This window comes from Pristiophorus japonicus, chromosome 4 (genome assembly GCF_044704955.1).
Source record: "Pristiophorus japonicus isolate sPriJap1 chromosome 4, sPriJap1.hap1, whole genome shotgun sequence".
Lineage (NCBI taxonomy): Eukaryota > Metazoa > Chordata > Chondrichthyes > Pristiophoridae > Pristiophorus > Pristiophorus japonicus.
In genome coordinates, this window is record NC_091980.1 from 50,462,501 (window position 1) to 50,480,543 (window position 18,043).

Below are 18,043 nucleotides of genomic sequence, written 5' to 3' on the forward strand. Positions count from 1 at the left end.
ACCATGTTCCTAATTTCAGATGTGTTGCCACTCGGTAAGGGGGTGGTGGTGGTGTCATCACCCCAGCTCAATTTTATACATCACCTCCTGATGAGAGCAGCGGTCAAGAGTAGATCATCTACCTGCACACCCCTTCAGGGAGGGTTGGTGCACATTTTGGAGATACCCAAATAAGGGGAAAGGAAGAAAATACTTTGAAGTTGTCAATTGCTCTCACCATGCAAAACATAAAGCTATGTTTTGTTGATGAGAGCACTGCTACCTGATAAAGACCAGAGACTGAATTTAGACCCTTTCTGGAATGAATGGCTCGGAGTATCACACCACACAATGCACTTACCAACAGTGTTCCGCCTTTTCTGCCGTTTTGATCATGATTCAATCAATTCACTAGGATGTTGTTTTACCTGCTGAAAAATATTTCCCAGTTTATTTTGCAAGCTTCCAAAAATACTTGGAAACTTTTTTCTCTCTCGTATTTTCTCTGTTCCCCTCCATGCAAGGGTAGTTTCATGGCACCAATTACCCCACAGTAACTTGCTAAAATGGCCACTGTTTATATTTGAGCCTTGACCTGGTGTGTCAAGCTCAATCAGCTGCAGCTAGCACCATAGTTGAGCCTGATCTGGTCATCTGTTGTCCATAAACATAATGTCAACACTTTTTTAAATGTATTTGTTCTTGGGATGTAGGAGATATGGGCAAGACTTTATATTGCCCATCCCTCGTTGTCCTGAGGGCATTAAGTCTACTATGTAGTGTGGGATTGGGTAGTGGTGGCAGGTTCCCTTCCTTGAAGGACATCAGTGAACATTAGTTTTGTATAACAATCCAGCAACTTTTATGGTCATTTTCAAGTGTTAATTGACAAACTAGCAGATTTATTAATAGCACTCGGAAGCAGAGGCTCTGGCTGATTCTATTTTTCTTCCTTAACCCAAGGTGCTGAGGCTAATTTTAATCTCTCTTTGGCTGCCATGGCTGAAATCAGTTTAATTCAGCACAGACTGGAAATGGAACATGGGACCCTCCTGATCTGTATGATGCAGATACTTAATGAATAAACTCTAGAGCCAGGGGTGCACAAAAAATGATTTCTATAGAACATTAGATTGATCCAGCTTAAAAAGTAATTGTGCGTTATTATGAACAAATGCATATTCTGCGTCAGTCAGAAATAACAACCAACAGGCTGGAAAGCTACATATTTTCTTAAACAAAATGTATCTTTCAGCAAAGTTTAACTTGTCGACTGTAGATTTGGAGAAGGTGCATCCACATGTCTTGCCTACTTTGCTTTACGGAATTCTAATTTGAAACTAATGCTTCTGTTTTCTCTCCTCCTTAGGATCGAATCCAGTGACCTGCCCTTGCTGGCAGCTATAGCAAGCACTCATTCTCCATATGTGGCCCAGATACTGCTTTGAACTGCTCAATTGCCAAGTCGTGTTAAACAATTGCAAGGGAAATGATTGCACTGGAAGATAGCACCAAATTATTTACATTTTCCATGCTTGTAATTTCCAATTCCTGCCTTGTGCAGCGAGGCTTCTGTGTTTTAGCTGCATGAAAATGCCACAGAAGAAAATCACAATGGCAGAAAAAAGGCTCTGTTTCAGTTGCCTTTCTCAACACTGTTGTTAAACTGTCCACAGCCAAACCAACAGTAAAGAATTTTGGAAGAGGAGACCAAAAGGGAAGGTGAAATGTTCTTTTTCCAAGTGTTGTGTTTGAAAAACCACAATTTGAAACCAAGAACAAGAAAATTGTTGTTTTGTCTTCTGATTAATCTAGACCCATGACCTTGCACGTATGGAAACTTTTTGACTTCAGGGAAGTCGGACTAACCTTTCCTGTTCTTACTGAACCTGCACATATATTTACGTGTTTTTATTTTTTGTACTCTATGGACAGAGTATTTGCAAAGAAATGTTTTGTACGTTTACTTTTACAAAAGCCCTATTAAGAATAAACTTCAAAAAAGTCGAGATGTTTTAATGTTTTAGTAAGTACATTGATGTAACTGACAAGAATTGAACAATGCTAATCATTGCCTTTAAATAATGGAAGCATTATTTGTGATTGCTGCTGCTTCACGTTGCTGTCATTTAAGCATTGAAGCAATGAATATGTGGGCAATATAGCCGATAAAATCATATAGGAAAGCATCAGTCACAAATGCAATGCATCCATTTGTTTCCATCAGTAACAGTCCATCAATCAGCTGATCTGACCTCAGCCTATCATTTAAAAATGTTCCAATGGGAAGGGGAAATCAATTCAATACTGTACTACCTCAGTTAATATTGCACCCAGAGCTTTACTTTGCTCCCAATTCTCTGCTTCCTAAATTCCAATTTAGCTTAGTTTTGTTTTTGCTATTTGTTCTCTAATTTTATGCATGTTATTCAGCTGAAGGTGCTAAGTGACGCAGTATAATAGCATGCTCAGGCACTGGCACCACACAGCGATGGGAGAGGGAACTTTTGGGGGTGGGTGGAGGGAATGTAACTTTTAGCGGCTTGAATGGTGAGAAAGGACATTGATCTTTAACCTGTGGTTCAGGATGTGGATTATTGAATATGTTCCTGGCAGATCATGTGAACATAGGATATTGTGAAGAGACAATCTGATAATTTTCTTCTCGTCCACAGTCAGTTCTGTACATAATCAATACTAACTTTGTAGTATAGTACTCTCCAAGACTTTTTCACATCCCCAGTTTGATAGCAATGGTTTCACAACCTGGTGAGCATTCGGCTGCCTGCAGTCCGGTAGTCCACCAATACTTACAAGTAAAATCTTTCAGGAACAAAAGGGAGAAAAGTTGGAGTAAGAGGGTGAAATAAGAGCAATAAACCAAAATAAATCTAATCTAAGAAAATAATCATCCGCTTTGAGAAATTAGAATTGATTACAGATGTATTAATACTTTTCAATAAGGAAGTTCAGTTGTATTTGTGCCAGTGTGCACACTGCACCCTGGTCTGGTCGGATGTGGGTTATTTTTGTTTTCTCTCTGCCTCCCTGCAATATGTCTAGTAAGTAGAGTAAAGCAGCTCAAGCTATTTGAATAGGAGCATTGTCAAAAGCCTGGCTTCCAATCACCCATTTGCTGTCTCCATCAAGGAATAATGTGTAGGCTAGGGGAATAGGGAGAAAAAAAAGTGAGGGTGAATTAAAATTGAGCGAGACTGTGAAACCATCACAATGTCATGATGCTGAAGTACAGTAGGTAATATCTTTGATATACTGCTTGGAATGTATTCTACGTGTCTGATCCAGCTACAGTATGAATTGATTTTGTGCTCGTCACTTCAATCACAGCCTTAATCATAGGAAATATAGGATGAGCGGCATTGGCTAATATTAAAAACCTGATTAAAATTTATTTTGGTTGAGGGAGTGATGTGCAAGATGCAAGTTTAAAAAAAAACAAGACCGAGTGTTTACTTTAATAAGGGATAATTGGATTGTTTGGAGGGGGGATGCTATCAATCTATCTTGTCCTTTACTGTAGTTAAAGACAGTACTCTTGTATAAACACAAAACTTCTCTTCCACTTTTTTTTCTTTCATGCATCATGGTTTTAAAGTCTTAAGGGAGATTTTGTGTAACTTTTCAAAATAACTTTATTGCAAGGTAATTTCTAAATAATTGCAACACATGAATGCTGAACTTAAGAGCATTGTACCCCGAAAGATATCATTGTATTTAATATTTTGTCAATTGTAATCGTCTTTTACAGAATTTTTAATTTATTTGACTCAAGTGGAAGTTATTGGCTAAACTGTACAAAACCTCCGGGACATTCTGTAAATACTTTCCCTGAAGTGTGCACTATATAATATTTCCCATTTGTTACTTTTGGAGAATTTTTTTGTGCAATAAATGTGTAAAGAAAACAATTGTCGAGTGGCTTGACCTGATGTCAATGAGTGTTTAACAGTGGAAGTTTATTTATCATATTAACTCTAATCATTTGGGAAAAATTGTATTTTCGAGGGGAGGGACAGGTGGGGATTGAACTTTCTTCAGTGTGAGTGACCTAACTGTTGAAAAAATGTTCCATTCTCGCCTTTTAATACCAGTGCCAATATTGAGCACTCTAATTTAAGAATAAAATTTTTCTGAGTCAAATTTTTCTGCAAATTCCTTGAAGTCTGAAATCATGGGAACTTGATTTGAATAAGTCCTGTTTTGCATAAATTCTAGGAGACATCCTATACAAATCATCAGGGCTTCATGGAGTTTTTACAGAAAAAATGCATGCCAATGGACATGTAGGTTAGCTGCAGAGTGAAGCTGCCTCTCTTCTATCTTAATCTTGGAAGAGCGCCCTCCTCTGGACTAATGAGACATATCACACTTCCTACTCCAACCATCGCAGAGTTGTCAATGTCAAGATAATGTTCATCTTGTTGATGAGAAGTGTCACTTGTGACACAGATTGTACCGATCTAAATATATGGAGCTTTTTATTTTTAAAACGTGACATCAAAATAGGTCACAATTTAATACTAAAATGATTTCCTTCTAATGAATTAGAGATTTGCAGACCTGCCTCATCCCAAGTGTTTGTCTTTGGAACGATTAGAGAAGCACATGAGAACGCGTGTGATCTACATGGCACGTCTGCAAGTTTTTAATTCATTAAGAGTGAATAATTTTAGCTGGGAAAATTAAATAAACCATTTAGTGCAGAATTTTGGTCAGTCTTGCCTTCTGGATTTGCACTTACTACAAATTAAGATGAAACTACTAACTTATTTTATCGGGTTTTTACAGCTGGCAGAGAGAAAACTTTCATCCTCCTCAATCTGGGCCTGATGTGAACTTTATGCTATCTATAGGCGGTCCCTCGAACAAGGATGACTTGCTTCCACAAGAGTTCACAGATGTTTCAATGAAGGACCGATGTTCCAGTTCTGAACTCCAATTGAGAGGGATGGAAGATGCCTGTGTGTGGATTTTTTTAATGTGTGGTGACCGTTGCACATCAGCCACCACACGGGCTCGACAGAGCTAGGCCTTTATCCAGTGGCAAGGGTTGAACCAGGACGACTGGAGACCTGCTCTGCTGCACGGACCTAGTGCACACACACATCACAGTGTGGGCAGGCCCATGCTGCCTCTGGGCCCTCTGCTCTTCTGGGCCCCGTACTTTCATTCGCCACACTTTCGCCCAGGATGTTCCAGGGCCCGCCGCTCCAGTTCTATTTATAGCCCCAACCTGCGGTGGTGGTCTCACAGGTCGGGGCAACCCATGATGTTCCAGGACTCCAGCTGTATAGCCCCGACCTGCGGCGGTGTTTTCACAGGTCGGGGTGGCCCGTGATGTTCCAGGGCCCAGCACTCCAGTTCTATTTATAGCCCTGACCTGCGGTGGTGGTCTCACACAGGTCGGGGCGGCCCATGATGTTCCAGGGCCCAGCACTCCAGCTCTATAGCCCCAATCTGCGGTGGTGGTCTCACACAGGTCAGGGCGGCCCATGATGTTATAAGTGAGTACTAAGTTTGCTGATTGTGCAACCTTGTCCCCTTCTGAGGTTACTGTTACAAAATTGGAGTCTGCCTCAGATATTCTCTTGGGCACAGTGGTATTGGTCACTCTTGTAGGCAGTGTGAGTGGCTTAAATTCAGGAGTATCCAAAATCTAATTATACGATTGCGTAACCCGGGTATAACAATGTGATTGGGACTGGATCACACGTGCCCTTGTGTGCTTCTCTAAACTTTCCAAAGACGGACAAACACTTGGTAAGATGAGGCCAGATACAAACCACTAATTTATTTTACAGATAGCTAATGAAAGTACAGAGTAACAGATGTAAACTAATCTCCCCTTGATTCAACTAATTGCAAAACTCTCCCTGAGAATAAGAAAATTAATAAATACTCCACACTATCCCCATTAACTGGTTGGCTTAACTTTTTACTACTTAGCCTTCTGATCTTAATGAGCTCTGGGCTTCATGAGTGAGTTGCTCCTCGCTAGGCTAGACTTCCTCCCAGGCCCAACTGGCTGGCAGATTGTCCCAGCTAATAGAAACATAGAAAATAGGTGCAGGAGTAGGCCATTCAGCCCTTCTAGCCTGCACCACCATTCAATGAGTTCATGGCTGAACATGCACTTCAGTACCCCCTTCCTGCTTTCTCGCCATACCCCTTGATCCCCCGAGTAGTAAGGACTTCATCTAACTCCCTTTTGAATATATTTAGTGAATTGGCCTCAACTACTTTCTGTGGTAGAGAATTCCACAGGTTCACCACTCTCTGGGTGAAGAAGTTTCTCCTCATCTCGGTCCTAAATGGCTTACTCCTTATCCTTAGACTGTGACCCCTGGTTCTGGACTTCCCCAACATTGGGAACATTCTTCCTGCATCTAACTTGTCTAAACCCGTCAGAATTTTAAACATTTCTATGAGGTCCCCTCTCATTCTTCTGAACTCCAGTGAATACAAGCCCAGTTGATCCAGTCTTTCTTGATAGGTCAGTCCCACCATCCCAGGAATCAGTCTGGTGAATCTTTGCTGCACTCCCTCAATAGCAAGAATGTCCTTAAGTTAGGAGACCAAAACTGTACACAATACTCCAGGTGTGGCCTCACCAAGGCCCTGTACAACTGTAGCAACACCTCCCTGCCCCTGTACTCAAATCCCCTCACTATGAAGGCCAACATGCCATTTGCTTTCTTAACCGCCTGCTGTACCTGCATGCCAATCTTCAATGACTGATGTACCATGACACCCAGGTCTCATTGCACCTCCCCTTTTCCTAATCTGTCACCATTCAGATAATAGTCTGTCTCTCTGTTTTTACCACCAAAGTGGATAACCTCACATTTATCCACATTATACTTCATCTGCCATGCATTTGCCCACTCACCTAACCTATCCAAGTCACTCTGCAGCCTCATAGCATCCTCCTCGCAGCTCACACTGCCACCCAACCTAGTGTCATCCGCAAATTTGGAGATACTACATTTAATCCCCTCGTCTAAATCATTAATGTACAGTGTAAATAGCTGGGGCCCCAGCACAGGACCTTGAGGTACCCCACTAGTCACTGCCTGCCATTCTGAAAAGTACCCATTTACTCCTACTCTTTGCTTCCTGTCTGACAACCAGTTCTCAATCCATGTCAGTACACTACCCCCAATCCCATGTGCTCTAACTTTGCACATCAATCTCTTGTGTGGGACCTTGTCGAAAGCCTTCTGAAAGTCCAAATATACCACATCAACTGGTTCTCCCTTGTCCACTTTACTGGAAACATCCTCAAAAAATTCCAGAAGGTTTGTCAAGCATGATCTCCCTTTCACAAATCCATGCTGACTTGGACCTATCATGTCACCATTTTCCAAATGCACTGCTATGACATCCTTAATAATTGATTCCATCATTTTACCCACTACTGAGGTCAGGCTGACCGGTCTATAATTCCCTGTTTTCTCTCCTTTTTTTTTAAAGTGTGGGGTTACATTGGCTACCCTCCACTCGATAGGAACTGATCCAGAGTCAATGGAATGTTGGAAAATGACTGTCAATGCATCCGCTATTTCCAAGGCCACCTCCTTAAGTACTCTGGGATGCAGTCCATCAGGCCCTGGGGATTTATCGGCCTTCAATCCCATCAATTTCCCCAACACAATTTCCCGACTAATAAAGATTTCCCTCAGTTCCTCCTCCTTACTAGACCCTCTGACCCCTTTTATATCCGGAAGGTTGTTGGTGTCCTCCTTAGTGAATACCGAACCAAAGTACTTGTTCAATTGGTCTGCCATTTCTTTGTTCCCAGTTATGACTTCCCCTGATTCTGACTGCAGGGGACCTACGTTTGTCTTTACGAACCTTTTTCTCTTTACATACCTATAGAAACTTTTGCAATCCGCCTTAATGTTTCCTGCAAGCTTCTTCTCGTACACCATTTTCCCTGCCCTAATCAAATCCTTTGTCCTCCTCTGCTGAGTTCTAAATTTCTCCCAGTCCCTGGGTTCACTGCTATTTCTGGCCAATTTGTATGCCACTTCCTTGGCTTTAATACTATCCCTGATTTCCCTTGATAGCCACGGTTGAGCCACCTTCCCTTTTTTATTTTTACGCCAGACAGGAATGTACAATTGTTGTAGTTCATCCATGCGGTCTCTAAATGTCTGCCATTGCCCATCCACAGTCAACCCCTTAAGTATCATTCGCCAATCTATCCCAGCCAATTCACACCTCATATCTTCAAAGTTACCCTTCTTTAAGTTCTGGACCATGGTCTCTGAATTAACTGTTTCATTCTCCATCCTAATGCAGAATTCCACCATATTATGGTCACTCTTCCCCAAGGGGCCTCGCACAATGAGATTGCTAATTAATCCTCTCTTCATTACACAACACCCAGTCTAAGATGGCCTCCCCCCTAGTTGGTTCCTCGACATATTGGTCTCGAAAACCATCCCTTATGCACTCCAGGAAATCCTCCTCCACCGTATTACTTCCAGTTTGGCTCGCCCAATCTATGTGCATATTAAAGTCGCCCATTATCACTGCTGCACCTTTATTGCATGCACCCCTAATTTCCTGTTTGATACCCTCCCCAACATCACTACTACTGTTTGGAGGTCTGTACACAACTCCCACTAACGTTTTTTGCCCTTTGGTGTTCTGCAGCTCTACCCATATAGATTCCACACCATCCAAGCTAATGTCCTTCCTAACTATGGGAGGGTTGACCCTCTAACTCCTCCAATCAATGGTTCATCAGTAGTCCTGTCAATAAAACCTATCTGTATTTTCACCTCTTCCCATTGCGCTAAGGAGTTTGGGTTTAAATAAAGCATTTGCTATTCTCAAAGTGAATAAAGGCCTTCCTGACTGGATAAACCTGATGAGAGAATTGACTTTCATTGCTTCAGTTCGAAATAGACTGCGAGCTGCAACATGCCACAAGCTGGCTCATTGGCTTTAATGCACATCTTCGATGTCTGGTCATTTTTAAAACCTGTTCAAATTCGTTTTTGCTTTAAAGCACATTTAAGTGCAACTTATTCCCAAATCCTTTCCAACAAGGACTAAGATCAAAAATCCCAAAATGCAAGCTTTAATTTAAATAGGAAAAAGAACATTTTTTAAATTAATTCATGGGATGTGGGCATTGCTGGCAAGGGCAACATTTATTGCCCATCCCTAATTGCCCTTGGGAAGGATGTGGTGGGCTGCCTTCTTGAGCTGCTGCAGTCCGTGTGGTGAAGATACTCCCAAAGTGCTGTTCGTGAGGGAGTTCCAGGATTTTGACCCAGCGACAATGAAGGAATGGAGATATATTTCCAAGTCAAGATGGTGTGTAACTTGGAGGTGGTGGTTCTCCCATGTGCCTGCTGCCCTTATCCTTCTGGGTGGTAGATGTGGCAGGTTTGGAAGATGCTGCAGTGAATCTTGTAGATGGTACACACAGCAGACACGGTGTACCAGTGGTGGTGGAAGTGAATGTTGAAGGTGGTGGATGGAGCGCCAATCAAGCGGGCTGCTTTATCCTGGATGGTGTCGAGCTTCTTGAGTGTTGCAGGAACTGCACTCATCCAGGCAAGTGGAGAGTATTCCATCACTCCTGACTTGTGCCTTGTAGATGGTGGTAATGCTTTGGGGAGTCAGGAAGTGAATCACTCGCTGCAGAATACCCAGCCTCTGACCTGCTCTTGTAACCACAGTATTTATGTGGCAGGTCCAGTTACGTTTCTGGTCAATTCTGGTGACCCCCCAGGATGTTGATGGTGGAAGATTCGGCTCGGCGATGGTAATGCCAGTGAATGTCCAGGAGAGGTGGTTATACTCTCTCTTGTTGGAGATGGTCATTGACTGGCACTTGCGTGGCGTAAATGTTACTTGCCACTTCCCAGCCGAAGCTTGAATGTTGTCCATATTGCTGCACGTGGACACGGACTGCTTCATTATCTGAGGAGCTGCGAATGACACTGAACACTGCAATCATCAGCGAACATCCCCACTTATGATCTTATGATGATGGGAAGGTTATTGATGAAGCAGCTGAAGATGGTTGGGCCTAGGACACTGCCCTGAGGAATATCTGCAATGATGTTTTGGGGCTGAGATGATTAGTCTCCAAGATCCACAACCATCTTCCTTTGTGCTAGGTGTGACTCCACCCATTGGAGAGTTTTCCCCCTGATTCCCATTGACTTCAATTTTACTAGGGCTCCTTGATGCCACATTCAGTCAAATGCTGCTTTGATGTCGAGGGCAGTCATTCTCACCTCACCTCTGGAATTCAGCTCTTCTGTCAATGTTTGGAACAAGGCTACAATGAGGCCCGGAGCCGAGTCGTCCTTGCAGAACCCAAACTGAGCATCAGCAAGCAGGTTATTGGTCAATAAGTGCTGCTTGATGACACTATCGATGACTCCATCACTTTGCTGATGATTGAGAGTAGGCTGATAGGTTGGTAATTGGCTGAATTGGATTTGTTTTGCTTTTGTGGATAGGACTTGCCTGGGCAATTTTCTACATTGTTGGGTTGATGCCAGTGTTGTATCTATACTGGAACAGCTTGGCTAGAGGCACAGCTAGTTCTGGAGCACAAGCCTTCAGCACAACAGCCAGGATGTTGTCAGAGCCCATAGCTTTTGCTATATCCAGTGCACTCAGCCGTTTCTTTATCAAGTGGAGTGAATCGAATTAGCTGAAGACTGAATTCTGTAATGGTGGGGACCTCCGGACGAGGCCAAGCTAGATCATCCATTTCTAGCTGAAGATGGTTGAAAATTCATGAGTCTTGTCTTTTGCACTCGTGCTGGGCTTTGTCATCATTGTGCATGGTACCTCCTCCTCCCGTTAGTTGTTGACTGGATGTGGTAGAACTGTAGAGCATTGGTCTGATCAGTTGATTGTGGGATCACTTAGCGGTGTCTGGCATTGATTTGCTACATCATGGTAGTGGGCAGCACAATCCCTACACGACAGAGTTCTCCATCTCAGCCGTACTTTTGTGGGGAGACACAGGGTGGAGGCCACAACCTAGTAATTCAGATTAGCATTTTTTAAAATGTCGGCCATTTAAGACTGACATGAGGAGGAATTTCTTCACTGAAGGTTATGGATCTTTGGAATTCTCTACCTCAAAGGGCTGTGGATGATGAGTCATTGACTGTATTCAAAGCTGAGATCGATAGATTTTTGGTCTCTGGAGAAGCAAGGAATTATGGGGATCAGCCGGGAAGTGGAGTTGAGGTCGAAGATCAGCCATGATCTTATTGAATGGCAGGGCAGGCTTGAGGGGTCGTATGGCCTACTCCTCCTAATTCTTACGTTCTTATGTAATATATTAGCACAGATTGCGGATTAGTTAACAGACAGAAAACATTAGGAATAAACAGGTCATTTTCAGGTTGGCAGGCTGTAACTCGTGGGGTACCGCACGGATCAGTGCTCGGGCCTCAGCTATTTACAATCTATATTAATGACTTGGATGAGGGGACCGAGTGTCATGTATCCAAGTTTTCTGATGATACAAAGTTAGGTGGGAAAGTAAATTGTGAGTTGGGTGCAAAGGGATACAGACAGGTTAAGTGAGTGGGCAGGAACATGGCAGATGGAATATAACGTGGAGAAATGTGAAGTTATACACTTTGGTAGGAAAAATAGAAAAGCAGAATATTTTTAAATGGTTCGAGATTGGAAATGTTGGTATTCGGAGGGACCTGGGTGTCCTTGTGCACGGATCACAGAAAGTTAATGTTATGTATGCAACCCTATGCAACTTGTATCATACCGCTACCAGAGGGCATACCTGTTGGAGTCCCAAGGGATCCCAGCATCCCTTGGGAGCACTGTATATGAGCAAGCCTCCCACGCTGTACCAACACTCTGGAGTTTGAATAAAGGAGCTAAGGTCACACATACTCATGTCTGCAGTACTCAGTTACACTGCATTATGATGAACATAACAATTAACATGCAGGTACAGCAAGCAATTAGGAAAGCAATTAAGAACATAAGAACAATATGAAATAGGAGCAGGAGTAAGCTATTTGGCCCTTCGAGCCTCTCCACCATTCAGTAAGATCATGGTTGATCAGATCATGGTTGATCTGATCATGGGCTCAGCTCTACTTCCCTGTCTGCTCCCCATAACCCTTTACTCCCTTATCGCTCAAATGATATGGTAGCCTTTATTATAAAAGGATTGGAGTATAAGAGTTAGGAAGTCTTAGTACAGTTGTATAGGGCTTTGATGAGTCCACACACGATGTAGTGTGCAGTTTTGGGGGGCGAAATTCAGTACAGCCCTGTTTGGGGGCAGTAACCGCTGCAAGGCCAGACTTCCTGCACAGTTCCAGCAGTCCCGCCCCAGCAGCTAAATTGGGGTTATCGCCCCCGAAAGGAAGTGGGGTGCAATATCGGCGAGAGGCATGTAGGGCTGGTGAGAGCACAGGGCCCCACGCCCCCACGCCCCAGACAAGAATTTGTTTGCGCCCCAATGAGAGATGCAAGCAACGCAAGTTTCTCCCCCTTGGCTTCCTTGCCTTCAGAAGGGATATATTTGCCTTCGAGGGAGTGCGATAAAGGTTCAGTAGACTGATTCCTGACATGATGGGATTGTCATATGAGGAGAGATTGAGTAGACCCGGCCTATATTTCCGACAGTTTAGAAGAATGAGAGGTGATCTCATTGAAACATATAAAATTCTTAAGGGGTTTGACAGGGTAGATGTTGAGAGGATGTTTCCCTTGGCTGGGGAGTCTACGATAACAACTTGTATTTATATAGCCCTTTATCATAATAAAATGACCCAAGGCGCTTCATAGGAGTGTTATAAAACAAACTTTGGACACTGAGCCACATAGGAGAATTTAGGGCAGATGACTAAAAGCTTGGTCAAAGAGGTAGGTTTTAAGGAGCATCTTAAAGGAAGAAAGAGAGGTTTAAGGAGGGAATTCCAGAGCTTTAGGGCCTAGGCAGCTGAAGGCACAGCCACCAATGGTTGAGCAATTAAAATCAGGGATGCTCAAAAGGCCAGAATTAGAGGAGTGCAGATATCTTGGGCGGGGGGGTGGGAGGAGTGTAGGGCTGGAGGAGATTACAGAAATGGGGAGGGGCAAGGCCATGGAGCGATTTGAAAACAAAGATGAGAATTTTAAAAATCAAGGCGTTGCTTAACTGGGAGACGATGTAGGTCAGCGAGCACAGTGGTGGTGAGTAAACAGGACTTCGTGTGAGTTAGGACATAGGCAGCCAAGTTTTGGATGACCCCAAGTTTACACAGTAGAATGTGGGAAGCCAGCCAGGAGTGCGTTGAAATAGTCAAGTCCAGAGGTAACAAAGGCATGGTTGAGGGTTTCAGAAGCAGATGAGCTGAGGCAGGCGCAGAGATGGGCAATGTTACAGAGGTGAAAATAGGCAGTCTTAGTTATGCCGCAGATATGTGGTCAGAAGCTCATTTCAGGGTCAAATATGACACCAAGGTTATGAACAGTCTGGTTCAGCCTCAGACAAAGGCCAGGGAGAAGGATGGAGTTGGTAGCTAGGGAATGGAGTTTGTGTCAGGGACTTAATATAATGGTTTAGGTCTTCCCAATATTTAGTTGTAGGAAATCTCTGCTCATCCAGTACTGGGTGTCGGACTAGCAGTCTGACCATTTGGAGACAGTGGAGACGTCAAGAGAAATGGTGATGAGGTAGTCCAGCGTACATGTGAAAACTGACGCTGTTTTAGGATGATGTCGCCGAGGGACAGCATGCAGATAAGAAATAGGAGGGGGGCCAAGGATAGATCCTTGGGGGACACCAGAGGTAACGATGCGTGTGTGGGAAGAGAAACCTAGAACTAGGGGTCATAGTCTCAAAATAAGGTGTTAGCCATTTAGGACTGAGATGTGGAGAAATTTCTTCACTCAATACGTTGTGAGTCTTTGGAATTTTCTACTCCAGAGAGCTGTGGATGCTCAGTCGTTGAATATATGCAAGACAGAGATCAATAGGTTTTTGGATACTAATGGACTTGAGCGATATGGGCTGGTGGGGAAGGTGGAATTGAGGTAGAAGATCAACCATGATCATTGAATGGTGGAGCAGGCTTGAAGGGCCAAATGGCCGCCTACTCTTATTTTTTATGTTCTTATAGATGTAGGTGAGGATCATCCACCCTCCAATGAAGGAGAAAAGCATTTGTGATCACCTTCCCTTCTGCTACTTCCAGATCAGTGTCGATCCATTGCATCAAATGGAGTTCCAATGTCGAATAAATTTTTCTTCTGCCACTCTCTCCACTTCAGCCCATCCAAACCTGTTACTTTTCTGTGGTGTTCTATCGGATTTACAATGTACAGAGGATCACAAAAACTTTTTTTATGCATCCCAAAGCACTTAATAACATTGGCTTTGTTAACAAACATTTTAATCCTAGAGATAATTCATCTGTATAAGATATCTAAAAAGAATAGTTAATGGGCAGAGAAAAATAACAAAAGTGCATGTTATTTGGTGGCAGGGTAACTTGCACTCTTAGTTGTTTTTATTTTGCCCCTCAGTTTTCTTTACTCCTCTCCTGAAGGTGGTGACTCTCCCAATATCTCACCTAAGTTCATGTGTGAGCCTTTACAGTAGGTGATAGAAGGCTGTTTTACCATGGAATGCATCATAAACAAGTCTCAAATCAGTCCTCACCTAATACCCAAACATTCACACTTTCCAGCATCGGTCACTGGTTAGCAATGGATGTTCTTTTTTCTGCTTCCAACATGTTGTTTGGCTTATAAATAACTAGCTCAATGTACTGTCTGTAGGACTGTTTTTAAAATGGATTTAAGCTGGTTACACCCATCAGCTGACTGATCAGTAGTTCATACTTGGCAGATATATATGAAACATTTTTAAACATTTGGCCCGAGTGAGATCACATCTGAAGTAGTGCTTGCAGTTTTGGTCTCCCTATTTCAAAAAGAATATTCAATTATTAAAGAGGGTACAGAAAATAGCTATACAGTTGATCCTAGAACTTAAGAGAATGACATATGAGGAAAGATTGACGACTCTGGGTCCTTTCTCTCTTGAAAAGAGACAACTGTGAGGAGAAGTCTTTAAAATTATAAAAGATTTGGATAAATTAGATGCAAGTAAACTTTTCTGCCGTGTATGGAATTTAAGCACAAGGTGCTGGATTTTTCACTAATTCGCACCCCGTTTAGCGCCTGGGCGGGGTGTAAAAACAATGTTTTTTTTGGTGTGAAACGAGGTGCACAAGATTTAGCGCCTGGGCGGAACTTTCGGTAATGGTTTTGCAGCAGCGCCAACATTTAGCACCACCCACTGTTTTCACTATTTGGATGGCGTAAATCGTTGTGCATCGCTGCGCTAGTGCCCCGGGCGGAACTTTCGAGCATATCGCCCAATTTAGCGTCCGCCCGGGAACCCGCCCAGAAAAAGCAGTCGCACCCCGGGCGCTAACGGCGCCATCTTGTAAACGGAGGAGAAAGTCAGAGTTCTGAGTAATTAAAAGCATTGGGAGAAGAACGCTGCGTTACTACATACTTTTCATTGTGAAGTTTGAGTTTATAGTTTGTTTTAAAGGACATTTAAGACTTTAAAAGATTGGGGCTGCACTATGAAAGAAGCGCAGACACAGAAAATGCCAGCTCATAGAGGCAGGCCTACCAGCGGCACCAGGACTGCATCTACCGAGATGAAGGTGACTGCGGCATTTGCCTTCTATGCCTCCAGCTCCTTTCAGGCATCAGCGGGGGACATATGCTCCATCTCACCGCACGCTACACATTGCTGCATTGCTGCAACTGCACTGTAAACATGCAGGATGGACTTCATAAACTTCCCAATGACCAAGGAGGCCCAAAATGAGAGGGCTGCAGGTTTTGGACGATTTGCTGGCTTCCCCAAGTTCAGGGTGCCCATGACCGTATGCACATCGCCCTGTGAGCACCTTTACAGAATCCAGAGGTTGACCGAAACCAAAAGGGTACGTTCAAATTGTCTGCGACCATACTCAGCGCATCATGGCAGTCAATGCCCAATATCCAGGGAGCAGCCATGATGCTTTCATCTTGTGTGAGAGCACTATCTGAGGCCTGTTCCAGTATCAACAAGGCCTGAGTTGGATGCTCGGGGACAAAGGTTACGACCTCGCCACTTGGCTCATGACTCCCCCCCCTCCGGAACCCTCGGACGGAAGCATCGCTATAATGAGAGCCATGCAGCCACATGCAACATCATCGAACAGACAATTGGAGTGCTCAAGCAGCACATGATTCCTGGACCACTCTGGAGGCTGCCTGAAATATTCATTGTGGTGTGTTGCATGCTACACAACTTAGCCATTATGAGGGGACAGAATTTGTCAATGGGGATTGTAGGACCACCTCGGGGGGAGAAGGAGGAGAAGGACGAGGAAGAGGAGTCGGGCGAGGAACCCATGCCACCACCACCTCCACCACAACCACAGGGGAGGCATCGTGGAAATTTTGCCGCTGCAAAAGCCTTACGTCAGCAGCTGATATTTGAACACTTTGCTTGAAGAGTGACCGTTGCCTGGCCACTCTATCTCACCATGTTCACTATTCCCCCTCTTATTCTGCAAATGAGACATTACACAGGAATGGTTAAGGTGAACAAAAGAATTTATGAAACATTGTAAATTTTTATAACTTTGTTAACATAATTTGAAAATGTTGAAACTTTAATAAAATAACATAAATTGTGATTAAAGTTTGATTAACCAACAACAACATTATAACCAACACCCTTGCCCCACTATCTTTTACCACCGGCTTCAACCCCCGCCCCCCCCCCTTACCCTTAACCCCGCTCCCTCGTGTGCTCCTCGTCCCCAAAGTGGCACCACAATGGCATGCAGTAACGTTGTCAGAGGGCTCGTGCCGACAATCTGCGACCCTACCTCCGTTATGATCGCAGTGAGATTCTCGATGGTCGCGGGAATCCTACCCAGGACATCAAGGAGCTGACGGGTAAGCTGGATGCTCTCCCTGGGCATTCCCAGCATGTCCAGTTCCACGTCTGCCTGTCTGTCAGTAGACCGACTTTGCCGACTCACCCTCCGGAGAGATGGCATACGGGATTCGACCCCAGAACTGTGTTGCTGCATGCCACTAGTCCCAGGAGCATCAGAGATCTCAAAGCCCGGGAATGTTTGATCATCCTCGGACGAGGTGTTTGCCAGTGGAAAAAGACGTGCAGAATGCATCTGCCTCCCCACCTCCCCCGGAGTCGGCTGCTCTGTCAACTCCTCTTCCTCCTCCTCCTCCACATGATGGCCTGATGTGGAGGGTTGATCCGAGGGATGCGGCACCTGTGATTGGAAGTAGAAAGCAACAGACTAGTGGTTAGCAGCAGGGGAGGGGCAGGGTGACATGAGGAAGGCGACATAGCACAGGCTCATTTGAAGGACTGCCGCTACTCCATTATATCTAGTCCAGAGACACTGCATTACATTGCCCCAACCCTAGTCAACAGACACTGCATCACATTGCCCCAACACAACACAGCCCAGGCAGTGTGCAGGACTTACCCTCAGTATGCAAGCGGGGGTCAGTGCCACCACTGGTAGTTGCCCGACCTGAGCTGCTGATGAGGCCTACCACTCACTCCTCCAGGTCCGTAAGTGGCAGGGTCTGAGGCGGACTGCCGCTTATCCACATTTGTTTGCGGCAGTTATGGGACTTCTTTGCCTGCAAAGATGAAAATGGGAATGGTTACCAGAGGGTCCATTTGTTCTTGTGGCACACACAGATAGCCACCAAAGTACTTATACCATACTGTCTGAATGTAATACAGTCCTCTGTTTCATGGCCTTGGAAATTGCACGTGGTTAATCAAGAGGACATCGAAGTGCGGAAACATCTTACAAATCTTAATAATGTGTAAGATTATTTATGGCAAATAGGGTGCCACACTAATCCTACCTATGTGTCATGCATTTTAGGAGGCAACCCATAGAGTGCTGAGAGACAGCAACAGCATGAGAACAAATAATGTGTCAAATTTATAATTTAAGTAATGAAGGAGTGC

The 18,043-nt window shown here is 44.1% G+C and overlaps 1 protein-coding gene across 1 annotated transcript in view; it reads left to right on the forward strand.

Moving 5' to 3' along the window:
* LOC139262903 (folliculin-interacting protein 1-like) overlaps window positions 1-3,868 on the forward strand; it is a 111,636-nt gene extending 107,768 nt beyond the window's left edge. The window contains 1 exon segment of the mRNA XM_070878184.1: window positions 1,349-3,868. Coding sequence (XP_070734285.1) covers window positions 1,349-1,427 — 79 coding nt within the window. The 3' untranslated portion in view covers window positions 1,428-3,868.
* Window positions 3,869-18,043: the final 14,175 nt, after the last annotated feature.